Genomic DNA, 19573 nt, shown 5'->3' with positions numbered 1-19573 from the left:
GTCCAGTGGATAACGAACGACTCGCCGGGAGGTAATTAACGGTGTTTTCCATCCCCCGGAGTAATGCTCCTCGTTACGACGGGCTTCCCACTCGTAGACTATCTCTCGCGTAAATGGGGGTTGCAAGAATTTCTCTCTCTCTCTCTCTCTTTCTTCCTAAACTGGTGGAAAACTTATATGCTTTCCTATAGATCTTGGACGAGTCCAAGAAGTTTCTTACCTTAAGCCTTCACAAAGTAGTTTATACAGACTCCTTAGGTAGAACTTGGTAGTCACAACAAAAGATACCCACCAGTTTTACATCTTGCCATATGGGATAATCGTATTCATTTTTCTTAGGTTAGGTAGGTTAGATTCCTAGAAAGTGTTATATGATAACCCAAAGTTCAATTTGTAAATATGTTAATCAATCAATGCTGTATCAAATGTCATCATTTTTTTGGGTTATCGTGTTAGAACAAGACCGTGTTATAGGATTCCATATTTTGTCTATTATAAATGCAAAAGAGAAAAAACAAATATACAAAAATTCTGCAATTCTATAAAAGATTGAACACCAACGATAAATGAATATATCCATTCTTTAAGGGTTGGCTGAGAATCAAGGTTCTTTGTGGTCAGCTTTAGGGACCACAAGAAGCACAAGAAGATTTTTCACAGTAGTATCGGAAATTCTATTCTACTCGTAAACTCAGAGAACGATGAGTGTCCGCCAGTACAATGTGAGGTCTCGGGGAATCCTTAGGTAATTCAAACATACATGTACAACCCCCACACACATAAACACAGACATAGGACCTGCGTGAGCTTGTAAACGTCATCTATGTGCTTTCTCGTTCCTATACACAACCGTGTATTATGAGTCTGTTTATGTGTATGTGTATGTATATGTGTGTGTGTGTGTGTGTATTCATGCGGACACGCCTACCAAACGCCACGAATGCGGCGAAACGCGGCCAGAGAGAGTTTGCCTCGCTTCGGTAAATAATGCAAGCCGGGGTAATGGCGCTATCTCTGCGCATCTTTTATTAAACGTTCGCTTCACCGCCCCCGACTAGCCTACCCCCCTATCTCCTACCACTACCACTAGCACTACCACCACCATCATCACCAACCAACCACCCACTAGCCAGGCAGGCAGGCAGGCAGGCAAGCAGCCAGCCAGCCAGCCAGTCACCCCCACCCAAAGTTTTCTCCTTGCCGCCTCATTCACCAACCTTGCCCCTCCCACCCTTGCGATATCTACCAAATCTACCACTCTCTCCCTCCTACCCCTAACCCCTTTTCTCCTACCTATGCTATCGTATTACCTGTGACTGTTCTCTTCGCGGAATCTCTAAGAATTTTCCCAAGTGACCTGCCCTTCTTCCCTTATCATCATTTTCTTATTTTTTCATACCTTTTTTCTACATAGGATTGGTAATAGTTAGAATTCTTCTCTAGGATTTTGCGTTACTTTGAATGACAGTTAAGACGGTTCCATGTCGCGCGTACCATCGGTGGTGCACGTTAAACTTGATCTTCAGGCCACGTGTACCACCGGTGGTACACTTAAACATATTCATTTAAAATCACATGGCCTGAACGACAAGTACGTGTCGTGTTAAATTTCATCTTCAGGCCCCAGATTTAAGTAGTCCCACTTGTCCTGCTGAACGAAACATCGTAGCGACTCTCAATTGCCACTCATCCACAATCTTTCAAAAAGGTATTAATAATCGTGTCATTTTCAAACGAGAGGATTTAACGTTGAATTTTCTTATTGTAAAGAAAATTAAAGAGAATAAAGAGAATAATTGTGAAAAAGATTTGACAAAAGAGGGAGGGGTTTAGGGGGAGGGGTGTGAATCGTAGAGCAACCACCCTGGTGCTGTCTGTCGATTTTCTCGGTGTGCTGATTTCAATTAGCATTATTATTAGAGCCCACGACGAAACCTGCCGATAAACGTCGTCGTACTCTCATATATATATATATATATATATATGTACATGTTCATGTATATCAACACGTATACTACACGTACATATACTAGTAAAGAGAGAGAGAGAGAGAGAGAGGTAAGGACAACATCCACGGGCACGATTAAACGCGCAGGTCTCACGCGCGCCACATATATATATATACACACACACACATACATCATACATACATGAACATGTACAAACGCACGCATACATATATAGATACACAAGGACGAAAAGCCCCGAGCCTCGACTGACGCTTTGCTAGGGGGTGTTTGAAAGCGGTGAAATCAATGCCTCTGTTTGCACTGTTGAGGTCGAACCGAAATTCCGTTCCTGCCTGCCTGCCTGTGCCACACTGCCTACCTTCCTACCTAACTACCTACCTATCGTCGTCGTCGTTGTCGTCGTGTCTACACTACGTACTGTCCATGTATCTTTCTCTCTCTCTCTGTCTTTCTCTTTTGGTTCAAATGTATGGGTTTGTGAGCACGCATTTGTCAGTGTGTTAGATCGTTTACATGTAGATACAGAATATTGTAGATAGTTGTCCCTAATCATTTTTCAAAGTAACTATAAAAGGTGAATTAATTATTGATGTTATTAAAGGAAACTACTTTATCAACGTATATAGTAAGATTTATAAAATGATCAGATTTTGTGTGTTTTCAGATTTGATATTATTCTAAGTATGTTTAAAAAAAAAAAAAATAGGATATCCCTAATTAATTGGTTAACCTTCCACCCCAAAGAAAAAATAAATATTATACGTTAAATTTTATTGCAAAAGAATGCAAAATTGAAACAAAAAAAAATTAGTAGGAAGAAAAAGAAGATACAATGACAACGATATTGTAACAGACAACAGAGACAGAGACAAGTAGAAATAGTAAGTTTGAAGTGAAAGAGTCGATAGGAATGGTAGAATGAATGAATGACAGTGTAATAGAGTATGTGTATGTGTATGTGTTTGAAAGAGAGAAAGAGAGAGAGAGAGAGAGAGAGGCACGGACGCAAAAGATAACGGGCCGCGGTCGATCGATCGATTCGCGGAGGCTTTTGTTCGTCTCCGAAAGCCCCGGGGTCTGCTATCCGATTTAACTACGAGACAGGAGCCAGCAGCAGCAGCAGCAGCACTCTCCGGTTGCCGAGGAGTATCGAGAAGGAGGAAAAGAGGGAAGGTGAAGGAGGTGTAGGGATGAAATCGTCCCGGTAAGAAGCACGATGGCTTTATCTCGCCTCGGCTTAAGCCAAAGTGCATCGGTTAGGTATATATTTCTATAGATACCCTCAGTGAGAACGAAGGGCTGTGTTGGCTGGGTGTATACTTGTTATAAGGGTGTTGCCAATTCTTTCAAGGACGATAAAAGAACTTTACGAAGAAATCTACAACGAACAAAGAAACAAAAGTAAGGAAGAATGGATGAATGTAAATGAAATAATAAGAAGATGAAGAAGATGAAGTTGATAATGAAAATGAAGATGAAGATGAAGATGTTAATGAAGATGAAGATGAAGAAGAAATTTCAAGATTAGGCAAAGTTAGTTTAATATACCTGCTAGAACGATTGGTTAACTTGGATGAAGGGTAAAGGAAGGAATGAAGGAAGGAATGAAGGAAGGAAGGAAAGGAAGGGTCAGGGGTCAGAGGGCACGAACGCGACGGCTATTGAGCTATTACACGCTTAAACGGACCGACCCGATTCCCTCGACGTGTACGTACCCTCGACCTCGAATCACCCGAGGCTAAAATACATCAGAGTGAAAGAGAGAAAACTGGAGAAATCCAAGAGAGAGTAAGAGAGAGAGAGAGAGAGATTTGGTGAAACAGTCTGTTTGCTTGTTACCAAAGAAAAAGGTCAATGAACTTTAAAATGAGTCTAAATGTCTGTGTGTGTGTGTGTGTGTGTGTGATTATAATTGTTAAATTATAGGAGAGAAAAGTTAATGTTCTCTTTTTTTTGGTTTCAACAAGAGAAAAAGACTCATCTTATCTGTCTGGGTTAATTTTCCACTTCAAACGAGATGAGATTCTTTTTCAGATTCTTTTGATAAGGGGTTTTTTCTTTTTATTGCAGTTTCTATTAATACCTACGAATTAACTCAAACCTCTCGAATGGGTTTGATCGTACGATGGATAAAGTAATAAATTATTCTCTTAATGAATTCGTAATGTAAAATGACGAGTAAAAAATTAATATAATATATCTATATAATATAATTTAATAAAAATAGTAATTTATCTTTTTGTTTTCTTAACTATAATAAATGCAATTTATTGCATTAATTTGCATAAAAGATAATTTAATGCAAATATATAATAAATATATAAATATATTATAATTATGTTATAAAGGGGAATATTTCTATTTCTTTTTTGTTAATTTAAATATTATAAAATAAAAGGAAGAAAAGAATTAATAAAACAAAATAAAAATAAAAATAAAAAAGAAGAAGTCATTAAAAATTATTGTCGAAATATTTTCTCTCTCTCTCTCTCTCTTTTGATGATAGTAAAGGGAAATATTTCTCTTTTTTTTGTTAATTTAAATATTATAAAATAAGAGGGGAATGGAGGGAGAAAATAAAAAAAATAAAATGATAAAAAAATTGGGGAAAAAAAGAAGACAGCTTTAATTGCACGAACGTTAACGAGATTCGCGCGATTATCTTTTCAAGCGTTTCTGATTTAATTGAAAATATCGGTAGGGATATCCTAAAATCTGGTGTGTTGCCTTTGCCGCCATTAATACGCGAAACGCAATGCACAAACGCAATGCAACGGAAACGCAATTTTCTCCATTAAAATCGACGCCGACGTACCTGTCTTTGTGTGTGTGTATGTGTGTGTGAGAGAAGAGAGAGAGAGAGAGACCAATCGAGCTCGGCTTTTAAACGGTCGACGTATTAATGGCAATTTGGGAAAATTGTGTTTGCTTCCCGCGTATATGTCTATCTATTTATATCTATCTATCTATCTATCTATCTTTGTAATTTTATCTTTTTTTTTTTCCACTCCTTTTATTTTATTTCATTTCATTTGATTTTGATTTTAATTTTATTTCATTTAGTTTTGATGATTTTGATTTTGTGTTATATTTTATTTTTATTTCATTTAATTTTGATTTTTATTTTTATTTTCTATACGTATAATTATATTTTATTTCATTCGACTATTATTTATTTAATATTTTTATTTTTATTGTCCGTATTGCCGTAACGAATAAAATTGTACAGGATGATCCTTCCTATATTTTTCGTGGTATTTTTTTGGATGTCGTTTTATTTTGTTGTGCTGTCTAGAGAGGGTAAAAACGTTACGATTTCCATTCAACCTATCTCGAATTATATCGAGAGAAGATAATGGCAAGAAAAAGAATAAGAAAAAGAAGTAAACGAAATCGTAGCTGGCAATCGCGAGCTTACGCCACTGTCAGAACCTCCAAAACGTAGGGAGAAGTAAAAGTGTCGCGAGCTAGCAGCAGTAGCAGCAGCAGCAGCAGCAGTAGAAGTAGAAGCAGAAGCAGAAGCAGCACGGGGCTTGGGTTATTTCACGGTCCACTCGGTTCACTCGCACCCCTTACGGACGACGGTGACGGGGAACCCCCTTTTCGAAATCCACCCCTAAGAATTAATTCGAGAGAATCGTCCGGCGAGCGACACCCCCAACCCACACCCAACCCCAACTCCAACTCCACTTTCTTCCACCACCATTTCCCATTTCACCCAAACCCCCGTTCCCACCCCCTTCCTTCCTTCCTTTCTTTCTTTTCTTTTCTCTTCTTCTTCTTCTTCTTCTTCTTCTCCAACGGGAGATCAGTCGAGATTTGTGCTTCCCCATCAAATCTTTCTTTTTCTTTTTCTTTTTCTTCTTTTGCTTTCTTTCACACCAACGCTTTAACGTTTTTTAGGATAAAGGAAAGAAAGTAAATTGTGGCCTGATGTTAATGTTAAAGTATAGAATTTAAGGGTTATTTATCTAATCATTTAAATAATACTATTAACAATAGGGTAGTTTAAAGAAAAAACATATAAAAAAAAAGGTATTTTATATTATACACTTTAACTAATTATTTTAGAAAATAATTATGATGCACTATTCACAATTAGATGAATAATAGTTAAAGTATGAGATTACAATTATACAGTATGTTTATCTTTTTACAATAATATTCATAGTTATTACCATAATCATATTTCCATGTAATTTAAAAAATCAATGTTCTGTATTTACATTTCAATTTAATACTTCAACTATTAGCTTCTCACGTGAATTCTTATATTATCTAATTAAGTAACCTAACCTTTTCTTTTTTCATATTATACTTTGATCAGTTATTATAATTTATTTCATAATGAAATTCATCATTTTATGAATTAATCTCACATATATACAGTTTCATTTATCATATTTGAAACATTAACCTTCGCTTACCACCCCCTTCTCGGAGTAACACGCTTACCACACCTGGGTCCTTTGGACCCGGGCGAGAAGAATCATTATAAAAAAGAAACTATTGCATAGATTTACTTCAACAATTTTTTTTGAAACTTCTTTAATACTTACTTAAAAAGACTATATAGGTTTGATAGCTTTATATTATATTTAAATATGTTTAAAAAATTACCAAAGTTGAACAATTGAGAACAATGACGACTCATGTTGCAAAAAAAGGTCTGGTGGGGGGGGGTGGGTCCTTTGGACCAAGTGTGCTAAGCAAAGGTTAAAATTCCTAATATTCATATAGGTATGTGTGATATCTTTCTAGTAACCAAATAAAGTAACTAAGAAGTTACTAAGAAAATTGTCAAGGGAAAATTATATAGAGAACTTTTGCACGTGTTGAAAGTACGAAGAATAATAATAAGAAGAAAAACGAAGAAGAAGAAGAAGAAGAAGATGATGATGATGAAGAAGAATAAGAAGAAATAGTAGAAGAGGAGACACCTACTAAATTTAGCATCAAAGAGAACCAACCACGAGCAATTTTCCGTCGATCGAACTTGGCCAGCTCGAAGGATGAGAGAGAGAGAGAGAGAGGGAGAGAGAGAGAGAGAGAGAGAGAAAGTCGAACAAACGTCCCTTGTCCTTTTCGAGCCACGCGCGAGAACGCGTGTGCCTTCTTCAAAGACGAGAAATAATCTTACGTGAAGTTTCTTCTTCTTCTTCTTTTTATTCTTATTTTTATTTTTATTCTTCTTTGTCATCATATTCTTCGTCATCCGGTCGTCTAATGGCCGAACACGTTTTAAACGCAACTTTTTTCTTCTTCCTGTCGTTCCCTTCAAAAAGGTTCCTCCTCTCTCTTCTTTCTATTTTGTTTTTTTTTTGTATTTTTCTCTTTATCTTCAATTTCAAACTTAAACAACAATTTTCATCTTCAAACTTAAACAACAATCTTCATCTTTCAAACTAAACCTTAATTAATGATAATTAAAATAAAAATACAAACACTACTGATTCTTATAAAATATGATTAGATTGAAATTTATAATTGTATGGTTGACAAAACATTCAAAAAGGTTGTACAAGTAACATAATTATTTTTCAAAATAAATCAGTCATTAGTTGCAAGACATTGTAATTGGTTTAATTTTCATTCATACACTTCTCTGTCTCCAATTAAAAAAACAAGAAAAGTTACTTGTACTTTTCTATTGAACCAAACAATTATTTTCAATACTCAAAACACATATATCTATAATAAGTACCTACCTTATAAACAATTTGTTTAACTTTTGATTTAATTTTACCAATATAACGACAAATCCACAATCCGCATATCATCCCACGTAGATTCCCAAAAATGGTTTTACCCTTTTTCAAATTACGTAGGTGTCTGACGATGAAGGTGGTTTTAGTTGTCTCGTTGTAGATAAATAAATATCACATATAATAATTGATAAAGATGATTTAAATAAAAGAAAAGAAAAAAGGGTTTATTAACACGTTGAATGCCACGCCAATTTTACTGGGATTGTTCCAGTATACCAAGTTGTGAATTATATATCTAAATTTCTATTAAATATGTGCGTACCGATCACCGGTGGCCCGCATGGCATCACTGCCAAGTTAAGTACCGGTCATCGGTGACTCCCGTGGCATTTAACGAGTTAATACGATTGTAGATCGATTTTAATCGTTCGTCAGACCGTCTCTCTCTCTCTCTCTCTCTCTCTCTCTCTCTTTGAAAGTTTATATAAGTGTTTCATCGTCACGGTGATTTAACAGGTAACGACACACAAATTTACAAGGCTTTTATCCCAACCTGCTATTTATTCATAGTCGGATCTTCTCGTTCTTACTCATTTTAGAGAAACGGTCCGAACGAAGCATTGAAATCGGTCTTCCTCGTGTCTCCTCCCCTCCCCCCACTCCCCCACCACGTGTCACATGGAACTCACGTTTTGGCAAAGGTTTTACGAGCGTAACGTATGGTAGGCATTTATTTTACAGAGAAACGCTCATTGGCGCCTCACGTCGTTCGTTTTTCCACAATTTCAGCACAATAAATTTGTCCTTGTATTCCCGTGTGCTCCACCAAACTCCTATCCATGTGTGTGTGTGTTCTGTGATGTATGTGTATTTTATGTACGTGTATAAATGTATGGATTTATGTTTTGTGTTTGTTTCAAAGTTGACGCGTGTATATTAGTGTGTTTTTCGCTAAATTCATTTTGATTTCTCGCGTATTTGCACCTGCATACTATCTCTCTCTCTCTCTCTCTCTCTCACACACACACACATACACGCACGCACTATAGTTTTTTCTCTTTCACTTTGGTATATTTAAATTTCACTCGGACGTATTATTTCACTCACTGGTCACACGCATACCTTAAAGCTACAAACTCTTTTTTATGGGATAGAATCTACTTTATCTTTTCCCCCATATTTTTTTCGATGGTGGAAAAAAGAAAGAGAGAGAGAGAGAATGATAAAAGAAAAGATTAGCCAAAAAAAACAATCAAATAACATGATACGTTTTGTTCATCAAAACCTTTTACTTTTTAACACGTTCCGTGCCCCGTATACCACCAGTGGGATACACTTAGACATATTTATTTAAAATCAAAATGGCCTGAATGACAAGTCAGACAAAAAGGATTTGATTGTAATCTCTTGTTCTCTCTTCCTTCTTTCAGTGAAATAAAATGGAATATTTTTACAAAGGTGAATAAAAATTGTTCATCTCTTTGTTTTCTATCGCAAATTGATCCTTATTAAGAAGAAGAAGAAGAATAAGATTCGATCATGGATGAGGATTTTCGAGTTCGCTACGCGTGCGGATGGGCGTGAGGATGTTGTTGTGGATGTGCTGCGTGAGTATGTGTGTGAGATGACAGGGCCAATACCGAGGTTGAGGAAGGTGTCGAAGTTGCAGCTACCGCTGCTGCTGCTGCTGCAGCTGCAGCTGCTGCTGACGCAGATGCAGCAGAGGCCGTTGCTGCCGTAGGCGTTGTAGGAAGGTGATGTCCGAAAAAGGTTGCTGCTCCTGGTGGAGCATAGGCCGTTGGTGGTGCTGCAGGATGATGATAATAACCGGGTGGTGGTGGTGGAGGTGCAACCGCCGACGGATGATGTACGTGCGCGTGTGAATGTGGATGAGGATGCGCGTGAGAATGCGGCAAAGGATGTTGATGTGGATGGGTTGCGAATAAGAAAGCAGGTGCATAAGGTGACGGATGAGGTGGGGTCGTTGGTACGGTTGGACTGTTAACGTCCAATCCAGGATTTTGTTTCTTCCACTTGGTCCGTCGATTTTGGAACCAAATTTTAACCTGAGTTTCCGTCAATGACAACGACAATGCAAGATTTAAGCGTTCGCATACCGACAAATATCTCGTAGTCTTAAATTTGTTCTCCAATGCTACCAATTGTTCATAAGTGAAAGCAGTCCTAGCTCTTCTTGGTTTACCACCTGTACTACCACCACCGTTGTTACCACCACCACTACCACTACCACCACCACTATTACCACTACCACTACCACTACCACCCCCACTATTATTCGAACCGTTTTGAGTGTTCTGTTCTTGACCATTTTGACTCTGACAGTTTTGTATTTGGATGCCGCTCGACGATGAGGACGACGAGGAAGAGGATTGTCTCTTCTTGCAACCGTTCGATGCACCGTTATTATTATTATTATTATTGTTATTGTTGTTGTTGTTGTTATTGTTATTATTAGAACCAATAGAGGGCTGATTTCCTAGGTCACGTGTTACGTTAGAGGGGTCACGATCGACCACTACTCTCATTTCTATATCCTCCTCCTCGTCATCCTCTTCCACGTCCTCCTCAGTTTCCTCCATCCCAGTTTCAACATTGCCCTCTTCGTCCTCTTGACCGCTGCCACAGGCAAACTCTCCACGTGAGTCTCCATCTGAAAGCAAGGAAAAAGATTGTCAGTCAGTCAGTCATAATCTTTCCTATCACATGAATCCATGAGTGTCTCCTTTTACTTTAGGGAATGGAAACGATACTGAAGAGCAATAATAAGCGTGATGTTCGCGCGTCATGAGTTAGGTTCGTTCGTACATTCGTTTCCTGCGAAAAGGTGTCGCGTGACGAAAATTTATTATACTAGGGACACAAAATTGCGTAGCTGTCGGCAACGGGAGTGTCGGTTTTCCTTCGTTGGAAAATGTAACGTGATACTACTTGCGATATTTCTCTCTCTCTCTCTCTCTCTCTCTCTCTCTCTCTCTCTCATTTACGTATCTTATATAAAGTCCCCCTTTTTCAGTGGTCGTCTCTCGATCTGTATGATACTACTTTCTTCCCACCCACTCCTACCCCACCGGTAAGATAGATTTGTTTCCTTGATGTTCTTCTTGAAACATATAATACAAAAAAATATCTTTTTACTGTGTAACAAAAAGAAATGAAGAAAAAAGAGAGATAGGTGTAGGATCGACCAAATGATCGTTAACGATAACGAGTCAAAAAAACGAGATATATAGATAGATAGATAGATAGGTAGATAGATAGATAGATATAGGGTGTGTGTGAGAGTGAGAAAGAAAGAAAGAGTGTGGCCGGCCAATCGTTCGTTCAATGAGAGAGAGGAGATTGGAGATTCAATCAGCACGCAGATGTCCCGGGGACAGATATTCCCTGGCTCTCTGGTCCATGCTGAAGCTTGGGGATGCCCCTGGGAGGAGAAAGAGGAGGAAGAGGAGGAGGAGAATGATGATGATGAGGATGAGGAGGTGGAAGAGAGGATGCTTGCGAGAGGGGGTTTGTTGGACGAGAAAGAAAGAGAAAAAAAGAGAGAGAGAGAGAGAGACAGGAATAGTTGAATCGAACTGCGTGGGAGAGAGAAAGAGAGAGAAAAGGTCGGAATGGTGGTTTGAATGAGAGAATATCGGAAGCGTGCGACGTTGGTTAGGTTAGACCTCTCTCTTTCTATTTCTATTTCTTTCTCTTTCTATTATACGAGTTTAACGGAGAAAGTGAGAGGGACGGATAGACAGATAGGTCCGGGATACAAGAATGAGTGAGCGAGTGAGTGAATGAGAGTGAGTGAGATAGAAAGATTTTATCCGAATTGGCGTGGCTCGTGGCCCATAGCCCATAGCCCAGTACTGCGGCTGTTGCCTGGGGGCTGAAAGTCCGTAGGGGGCGACGGATCGAGAAGGTTTACCCCGTAATGGGATTTGTATCTCGTTAACGCGCGATCGTTCTTGCCCCCCACCCACACTCCTCATCCCATTCCATTCTAACCCCCACTTCAACCCCCTTACCGTCGTCGTCGTCGTCGTCGTCGTCGTACAGCCCACTCAACCTGGCTACCACCTTTCTCCCTTTTTTTCTTTACTATTTTTATTCTTATTCTTATTCTATTACTTCTATCACACTATTATCATCCCACCCCCTAACCCTTTTATTTCTTCTATTTCCATATCTCTAATTCTTCTCACCCTTTCATCGTTCAATTATTCTCATAATTAAATGAACAGTGGTCTAAATCAAAATTGAACCTTTTAGGTAGAACGATGTGCCATTATAGTGGCGAGTTGTGAATACCATCTTCCAGTACTACGTGCAACTAACTATAGGGGATTTCCTGAATGCCATCTTCCAGTATGTAGCGCCACTATAGGGGTTTTTGCGAATAATCTCTTTTAAAACATATTACATCTAATTTTATTATATTAATTATTAAGTTATAGTATAATTTAATGATCCAAAAATTGATTAAAATGTATTTGAACTCCTTCCGTACAGAGAAACAATCCCGCACCAACATTCAACTGTGCCTAACCTAAAAAACTTAAAACAAAGTGTAAATAATTAGTTTATCAGTTACGTTACACACGTTACACACGTTACACATTATTTTATAAATTAAAATAAATTTAATGTAAACATTTGTCACGATATTTAATAAAAAATCAACTGATTAGATATTGTCTTGTTGTTTCAATATATTATAAATAAACAATTCATTTATAAAATGTGCAATAAAGATATATATGACTTAGACCAATTTCATAATTATGTGCACAATTCACTTTATTCGTTTCTTTCTACTTTTATTCATTTTATTTCTTTTTTTATCTCTCTCTCTCTCTTTCTCTCATTTTCTTTTACCGAGTTTTCAGCCACCACCACCACCACCACCACCATCAGCATCACCTACACGAAACCGATCGATCGCGTTTAATTGAATTGCGTAATTTATATCGTTGTTCCGTGTCCCTAGAAAACGATTCCTTTTATTCTATTTTTTTTTTTTTACTCTCTTTCTCAGAGAACTACCTACTACTATCGGTTATCCATCCCCTTCCTGCCACCCCCCTTCCCCCAGGTTCTATTTCCTCTCATCAAAGGAAATGTGTCCCTTTTTTTTTTACTTTCTTTTCTTCATTCGTTTCTTTCCAGTTCTCTTTTTCTTGCAGTAACACTTTCTCTGTTCATCTCTTTTTAGAAATTTACAGTTTTCTTCTTGGTTGTTAAAGGGGTTGGAATAGGGGGTTCATTTAAACGGGGAAGGCGGGGGGGGGTGGAGGGTTCTTCTTTTTCTTATTATTTCCGTACATATTTACAGGGGGAAAAAAAAAACACGTTGCTGTTGATAATAACGAGCTTCGGTAACTCGTTAAACGTCAGCACGACTCAACGCCTAGAAAGTAAGGGAAATTATTATGCAACTGTTTCCTAGTCTCATCCCTTTTTTTCTTTCAACAACCAACTACCCTCTACCATTCCTTCATTTCCTTATTCAATTGTCCCTCTACCTATCTAGTCATTTCTTCGGTATTTTTTTATCGGTCTAACGTGGATGAATCTGATCTAACTGTTAAATGGATTTCTTTTTTTTATTTCTCTCTCCTATTATCACCACCCCCCTCCATCTCCTTTTTTTAAAAATATTTATTGTACCACTTTGATTATTTTTATTTTATTATTGATAAGCATAATTCATCTGTTATTTGAACACGTTGAGTGCCACGAGAGTTACAGGTGACCGGTACTCAACTTGGCAGTGACGCCATAGGTGCTACCAGTGACGCCCTAATAAAAATTCTTTTAAAATTAACGTGGCATTAAACGTGCTAATTTAAAATAATATTATTACGTTAAAAAATGACTATGATTAGGTTTATATTCTAAAGTTATGTTTTTATATTCTTAAATAATGAGAAATCATTGGCTCGTTAAAGTACAGAAAGGGATGTAATAATAACTGACGGAAATTCATTTATATCGCTTAGGTCTTTTTCGTTCTCCTCCCTTTTAGGAAGGTTGAAAAAGGGCGACAACAGAGAAACGATTGGGGGATGGCTGGCTGGCCTGGTTGCGTGTTCCCAGGGGGTACGTTAAAGGGGGTACACTTGGGACTTAGTGTACCAAGTCTCTCTGGAACCGTTCGGGAATACTTATCTCGTCTCGGTTTTCCTCATTAAACACAATGTGCCGGTGTTTAACGACGTTCAAGAACGAACAAATATTCCCTATACGCGATTTTATCGTTCAAAGAGCACAAATGTTCAATCTTGGCAATGATCTAACCTAAAAGATTCCATTTTATTCTGTTTATAGTTCAGTTTATTATTATATCATTTCAAATAAGTTTATTTATTTGTTTAATAATTTTATATTTTAATATAATTATACTTTATTTTATTTATTTTTATTGAAATGAATAAATGATAAAATAGAAAATGTATATTAGACAAATTTTGTTGTTGTACTTTTAATATTAACTCTTATTGGTTGTAAGTCACGTGGTAAGTGACTATGTAGTTTATTGGTCGTAAAAGTCACGTGGTAAGTGACTATGTGGTTTATTGGTTGTATAAGTCACGTGGTTAACAAGATATGTTAATAATAATTAATTAATAATTTTATATATATTTGTAGTACACTTTTAAGAAAATCAATAATTTCTAAAAAATAATAAATTACTGTAAAATATTTGCGAAAGCCACTATAATGACACATCCTACTGAAAAATGTAATCCGCGAAAGTCACTATAGTGACGCATCATACTGAAAAATGGTATCCACAAACTATAGTGGCCACTATAGTGGCGTATCGTTCTACCTACAAAGTTAAATTAATAAAATTATTTTTCAACGCGTAATATATTTGATATGAGAAAGAAACAAGTTGATAATCAATTTAACCCAAACTCATTCGATTATAAAACTTAACCCAAACTAAAAAAAAATAACTAGACTAGACTGTGATTAAAAACTTGCTAGGAAATGTAGCGGAAGTCGAATGGATTTCGAAGTACGAAAAGCCGAGAATCACACTAGGACGTTTGACGAGAAGAAGAGCTTGTGCTACTAGGGTGGTGGGTAGGGGGTAGAAAATAGAGTGAGTATGAGAAAGAGAGAGAGTACGACATGGGGTAGGAGTAGGGAAACGGGGAGATAGAATAGAAAGAGAGAGAGAGAGAGAGATAGAAAGTCATTGTGATGCAGAAGAGCCAATTTTCTGGGCGGCTTGGTTTGATGCGAGACGCGGATACGGTGTGATGCCAACCGATTATCATAACAACCGACGATATTATTCCGTCGGCGGATTCGGGGGTTGGAAAACTCGACACGCTCTCTCTCTCTTTCTCTCTCTCTTTCTCTCATTCAACTACCACCACACGCGTTCCAAACGGATTTTACCGATCGGCCCTGGCACTGATGCACTTTTAATAGGAACCTCTGACCACCCCCCTATAAGATGGATTGCTCGACGAGGATCGTGTAATTCCGATTTTCATCGTACGATCGATCCGATCAACCCAAACCCCTACCCCTTCAGAGACCCTCTTCGTTCTCTCACTTCATCCCTCTCAAATACAGATATCATTTCTTCTCACTCATCCTTCTCTTTTCTTTTTTTTTTACTCTCTTTTTTTTTTCATATGTAACAAGTTAAATATGTTATTAAAAATGATCTCATAATAATACGGTTCAGCCACCATCAAATTGGACAACGTTATTTTTAATAATCGATTTACTTTTTTATTAAACGTCCATTTATCTTCTTTTTCGGATTTTTTTTTCTTTCTGGGTTTCATTATTTCATCATACTCTTTTAATATTCATAATGTAACTTTGTGTGTGTGTGTGTTTTATTTTTTTTTGTTTTTGTTTGAACAAACCTCTTTCTCTTTCGGATTTATTTTAATTAACGATTCATTAACATTCCTACGTTTTCATGAATATATACATATACATATATATATATAAATTTTTTTTTTCTGGGTATAAAACACATACTTCCGTGTATGTACAGTCCAATATAGATATCAATAGTTTTTGTTGGTACGCGGAAGATGGACAAGTTTAGGGCTGATCTTGTCCGTTGTCCCATGCCGGGATAAAGGGACGATCATGATAGGAAGGGGTACGGGGTAGGGGGAAGGCAGGGGGGGGGACGGGGATTCAAGGACTGGTTAACGCAGATTAGCGAAGCAATTTGTCACGCTCCGACAGCCCTACTTCAGTACTGTATCCATCTCTTTTTCTCTTCAAATGTTCACCCTCTTCTTCTTCTTCTTCTTCTTCTTCTTTCTTCAATTCCGATACTTCTTCGTAACCTTTATCGCCAAAGGTTAGAGATACCTTCTTCTTCTTCTTCTTCTTCGTCGCTTATCTGTCTGCCAGACTCCATTAAATTCGAAAGTCAACTGTGAAATTGGCACCCTTCGGGACATTTATTCCAACCCAACTAGTCGGGCCAATGAACATTCGAAAGATATCCCTTTTGAATTTTTTCTTTTTTTTTTTTTTTTTTCCTAAACCAAGTGTAATACTTTCTAAGCTGATGTTTGGGTCGGTTAACGATGATTATTATGATTTATAGTTTAATGATAATAATTCAAGTATTCTAAGTATTTTTTGATTATCAATCAATGAGGGTGAAATTGGGGTATTCGAAGAATTCATCAGGAGTTTAATATTATGATTTATTCTGATGATTATCATCTGGTCTAACTTTGAAACCTAATAATCATAATCATCCTCTAAAAACTTAGAATCCTTTTTACTTAAACATGAATTCTGTTCCATCGTTCTAACAGATTGAACTTACATTTTGGAAATACATTCACACCAATTGGAATATGTTTGTGGTACCTGAAAAACCCACTGTGTTTCACTTATTTTTACATTCTTTTTATCCCATTACTTGTATTCGTGAAATCCCAGAGGAATAGCGCTGACTAATTCTTAAGTCTAACATATATATAATATTGTATATATATATACATAGGTTAGGTGCACAAATAGCCAACGATGGGAGGAAAAATCTTGCCTGGTTTCTCTCTCTCACTCTCTCTCTCTCTCTCTCTCTTTTAGTCTTTTTCTTTCTTTCTTTGTAGAGGAACTCGTCCTTCCAGTGTCTAAAGTTAGAACGAGGAAGAAACGTGAGAGGGTGTGTACGCATGTATGCGAAACTGTCCTCTCCTCGTGTCGAACGACCAAGAAATGTTAAGAGAAAAATACGATAAACGGGGCGCCAAACTGACGAAATTTAACTAACCTTACACCGATGAACATTTTAGTGAAAATTACTACAACACACGACTGACTCGTGTATATCTAACAATAATTTTCAAATACGAAGAAAAAGCAAATGACGAATAAGAAGAAGAAGAAGATATGAGAGATTTCTGTAACCCTCGCAAGAGTGTATATCTGTTTGCCAAATAAATTTCTGTGTAAACTATTTACGAGGACTGGGATTTAAAGTCCAAAGTTAATATAAATTCTTACTCTCGTAAATATTCAACTACTACATCGAAATATGTGATGGGTGTATATTCCTACCCCCAATGAACCGATTGATCTAACGAATCTTTTTTTTTTTTGAGTACACCAAAAGGAAGGTTAATAAATAACAACACGCTGGTGTGGTTAAAAAAGATTATTCACCTTCGTGTACGCTGCCGGATCGATGACGATGACGTCGATGTTGAACCCGATTGTGGATAACCCGTCCACCGGTGAATTTGTTTGGATCTAATATGTTTTCAACGGAGAATGCTAAACACCTTTTAGTTGTTGGTGGTACGGTATTGGTTGACGTAGTACTCGTTATATTTCCAGTTGCTGTTCGCGAACTTGCATTACCGCCGGAACAAATTGTCATAACCGCGGAACCAGTAGCAGCTACGTGTCCGGAAATGTAGACCGACGGCGGCACGTTGTGAGGTGTCGTTTGAATTCCACCACCACCACCAACACCAACACCAACACCACCACCACCACCAGGTGGTCCAGTTCCTTGAACGCAAGAAAAAGTGTGCGTCATGCGAGTGGTACCGAAGGGATTAAGGAAGAGTTGTTGTTGATCGGTACCCCTTGACGAGGGTGCTGTTAAATCTACCGGACTACTTGGATTACTTTCCGGACTTTCTTCTCTGCAAACGTCAACTTCAACATCCTCCTCGTCCCTGTTTTCTCTACTGTCTTCTTCATCTTCTTCTTCTTGTTCCTCATCCTCATCCTCATCGTCCCCCATACTCCTGTTTCTCCTTTCTATCGTTTTTCTCTCATCGTCCATGTCCTCGTCGTCGTCGTCATCTTCATCTTCATCCCTGTCACGTTCCTTTCTTCTTCCTTCCTCTTCTTCATCCTCATCCTCATCATCCATCTCCATATCAACATCGTTCTTTCTATCCCTAATCCTGGACCCATCCAAATCCTCGTTAGTTCTTGCTACGGATCTCAATATCGGTGAAATCGTCGTCACGCCAGGACTCGACAACGAATTAGGTGGTTGTTGTTGATGATGATGGGGTGGTGATGGTGGCGAGGAAGACGATACTTGATTAGTCGCGTTAGTTTGTTGAGTCCTAACGTTGTTGTTTTCGTAACGTAGAAAAGGATCGGCAGTGCGTACGTGTAACAACACGTGCCTCCTTTCCTGGGAAGGCATCGAAAGTGGAACACGCGTGTCGGCCTCCTCCCTAGGCAGGACGACCGGTCCTAGAGGCGACACGATTCTACCCTCCTGCATCCTCCACATCACCCTTAAAGCTAAAATACCAATGATTCTCTTAACCGATCTCCTTCATTCTCATCATCCAACTATTCTTGGACAATTACTTTCACTCGATGACACTAACGATGACGCGAGAATCCATCACAAAAACTATAAAGACAACTAAAACACACCGAGATGATGTTGTATATATAGATATATAATCTGTATAAGTATAGAAAGTATGCAAATGACAACTTAGCAGCAGAACGATCAGAGTGTAGTTCAGTTTAGTGCTTGGTGCTGCTGCTACTCGGCGTGGCCGATCAACGACGTCTTTCCTTAGGCGAGGATGCGATGCGCGGACCGTGAAAGCTGCGCCGAGAACTCCCACGTAGAACCATGGTGGCAGAATAGGTGGGTTATATATCGGACGTATTATTAGTACTCTGGAGGAAAACGTCGTCGTTGTCGTCGTCGTCGTCGTCGTCGTCGTCGTCGTAGGAACGATGCGACGAGATGCGAGCGAGATGAGAGAAACCGAGAAAGCGGGGTGGATGTTCCGCCTCGAGTGGGCGGAGTGTAGGCCGGCTCGCGCACCCGGAAAGCTCTTTCCTCGGCCAATGGGCGTGCCGATAGTACCTTTTGCGGGGGTTGCGCGGACGCACGTGCTCTCTTCCCGTTAACCCACACATTTAAATGTCGCGTGCCGTAGAGGAGACTACGACGACGACGACGACGACGGTGCCAACCAACCAACCAACCAACCAACCAACCCTCTCTGCCCTCTTCGAGTCACGCTCGGGCCTGAATGAACGAGTGCGAGTGAGAAAGACAGACAGATAGACAGAGTGAGAGAAACCTACAGAGAAGGAAAGAGATAAATGGATAGGAGTAGAGCTAGACGCGTGCAAACGTTTCACGGTCCTCGCCAGTGTGAGCGAGCTTTCGCCAGATACTCGGATATGTACACAAGACTATACCACCCAAACCCACCCACACATTCCCATCCCACCCAGCGTTACCTCTCAAGCCACCACACCCCCATCAACCCCCTCGTCACGATCCGACTGGCTAAAGTGGTTTGTCTTTGATTTAACCACCGCCACCGCTACCGCTGCTACTACCACCATTACCATCGTCACTACTACTACTATTACTATTAC

General features: G+C 38.6%; 1 protein-coding gene across 1 annotated transcript; it reads right to left on the bottom strand.

The window, feature by feature from the left end:
- Positions 1-8391: 8391 nt before the first annotated feature.
- LOC107072176 (uncharacterized) lies at positions 8392-19166 on the bottom strand. The gene is made up of 2 exons (XM_015331900.2): positions 17357-19166; positions 8392-10349 (listed from the first exon to the last, which is right to left on the bottom strand). Exons 1-2 carry the CDS (start codon positions 18450-18452, stop codon positions 9241-9243), a joined length of 2205 nt encoding a protein of 734 aa, XP_015187386.2. The 5' UTR covers positions 18453-19166; the 3' UTR covers positions 8392-9240.
- Between the last annotated feature and the right edge of the window lie 407 nt (positions 19167-19573).

Source organism: Polistes dominula, unplaced genomic scaffold (genome assembly GCF_049000335.1).
Source record: "Polistes dominula isolate Pdom_NZ unplaced genomic scaffold, Pdom_raw_medaka contig_83, whole genome shotgun sequence".
NCBI classification, from domain to species: Eukaryota; Metazoa; Arthropoda; class Insecta; order Hymenoptera; family Vespidae; genus Polistes; species Polistes dominula.
This window is presented reverse-complemented; position numbering and strand designations above follow the sequence as displayed.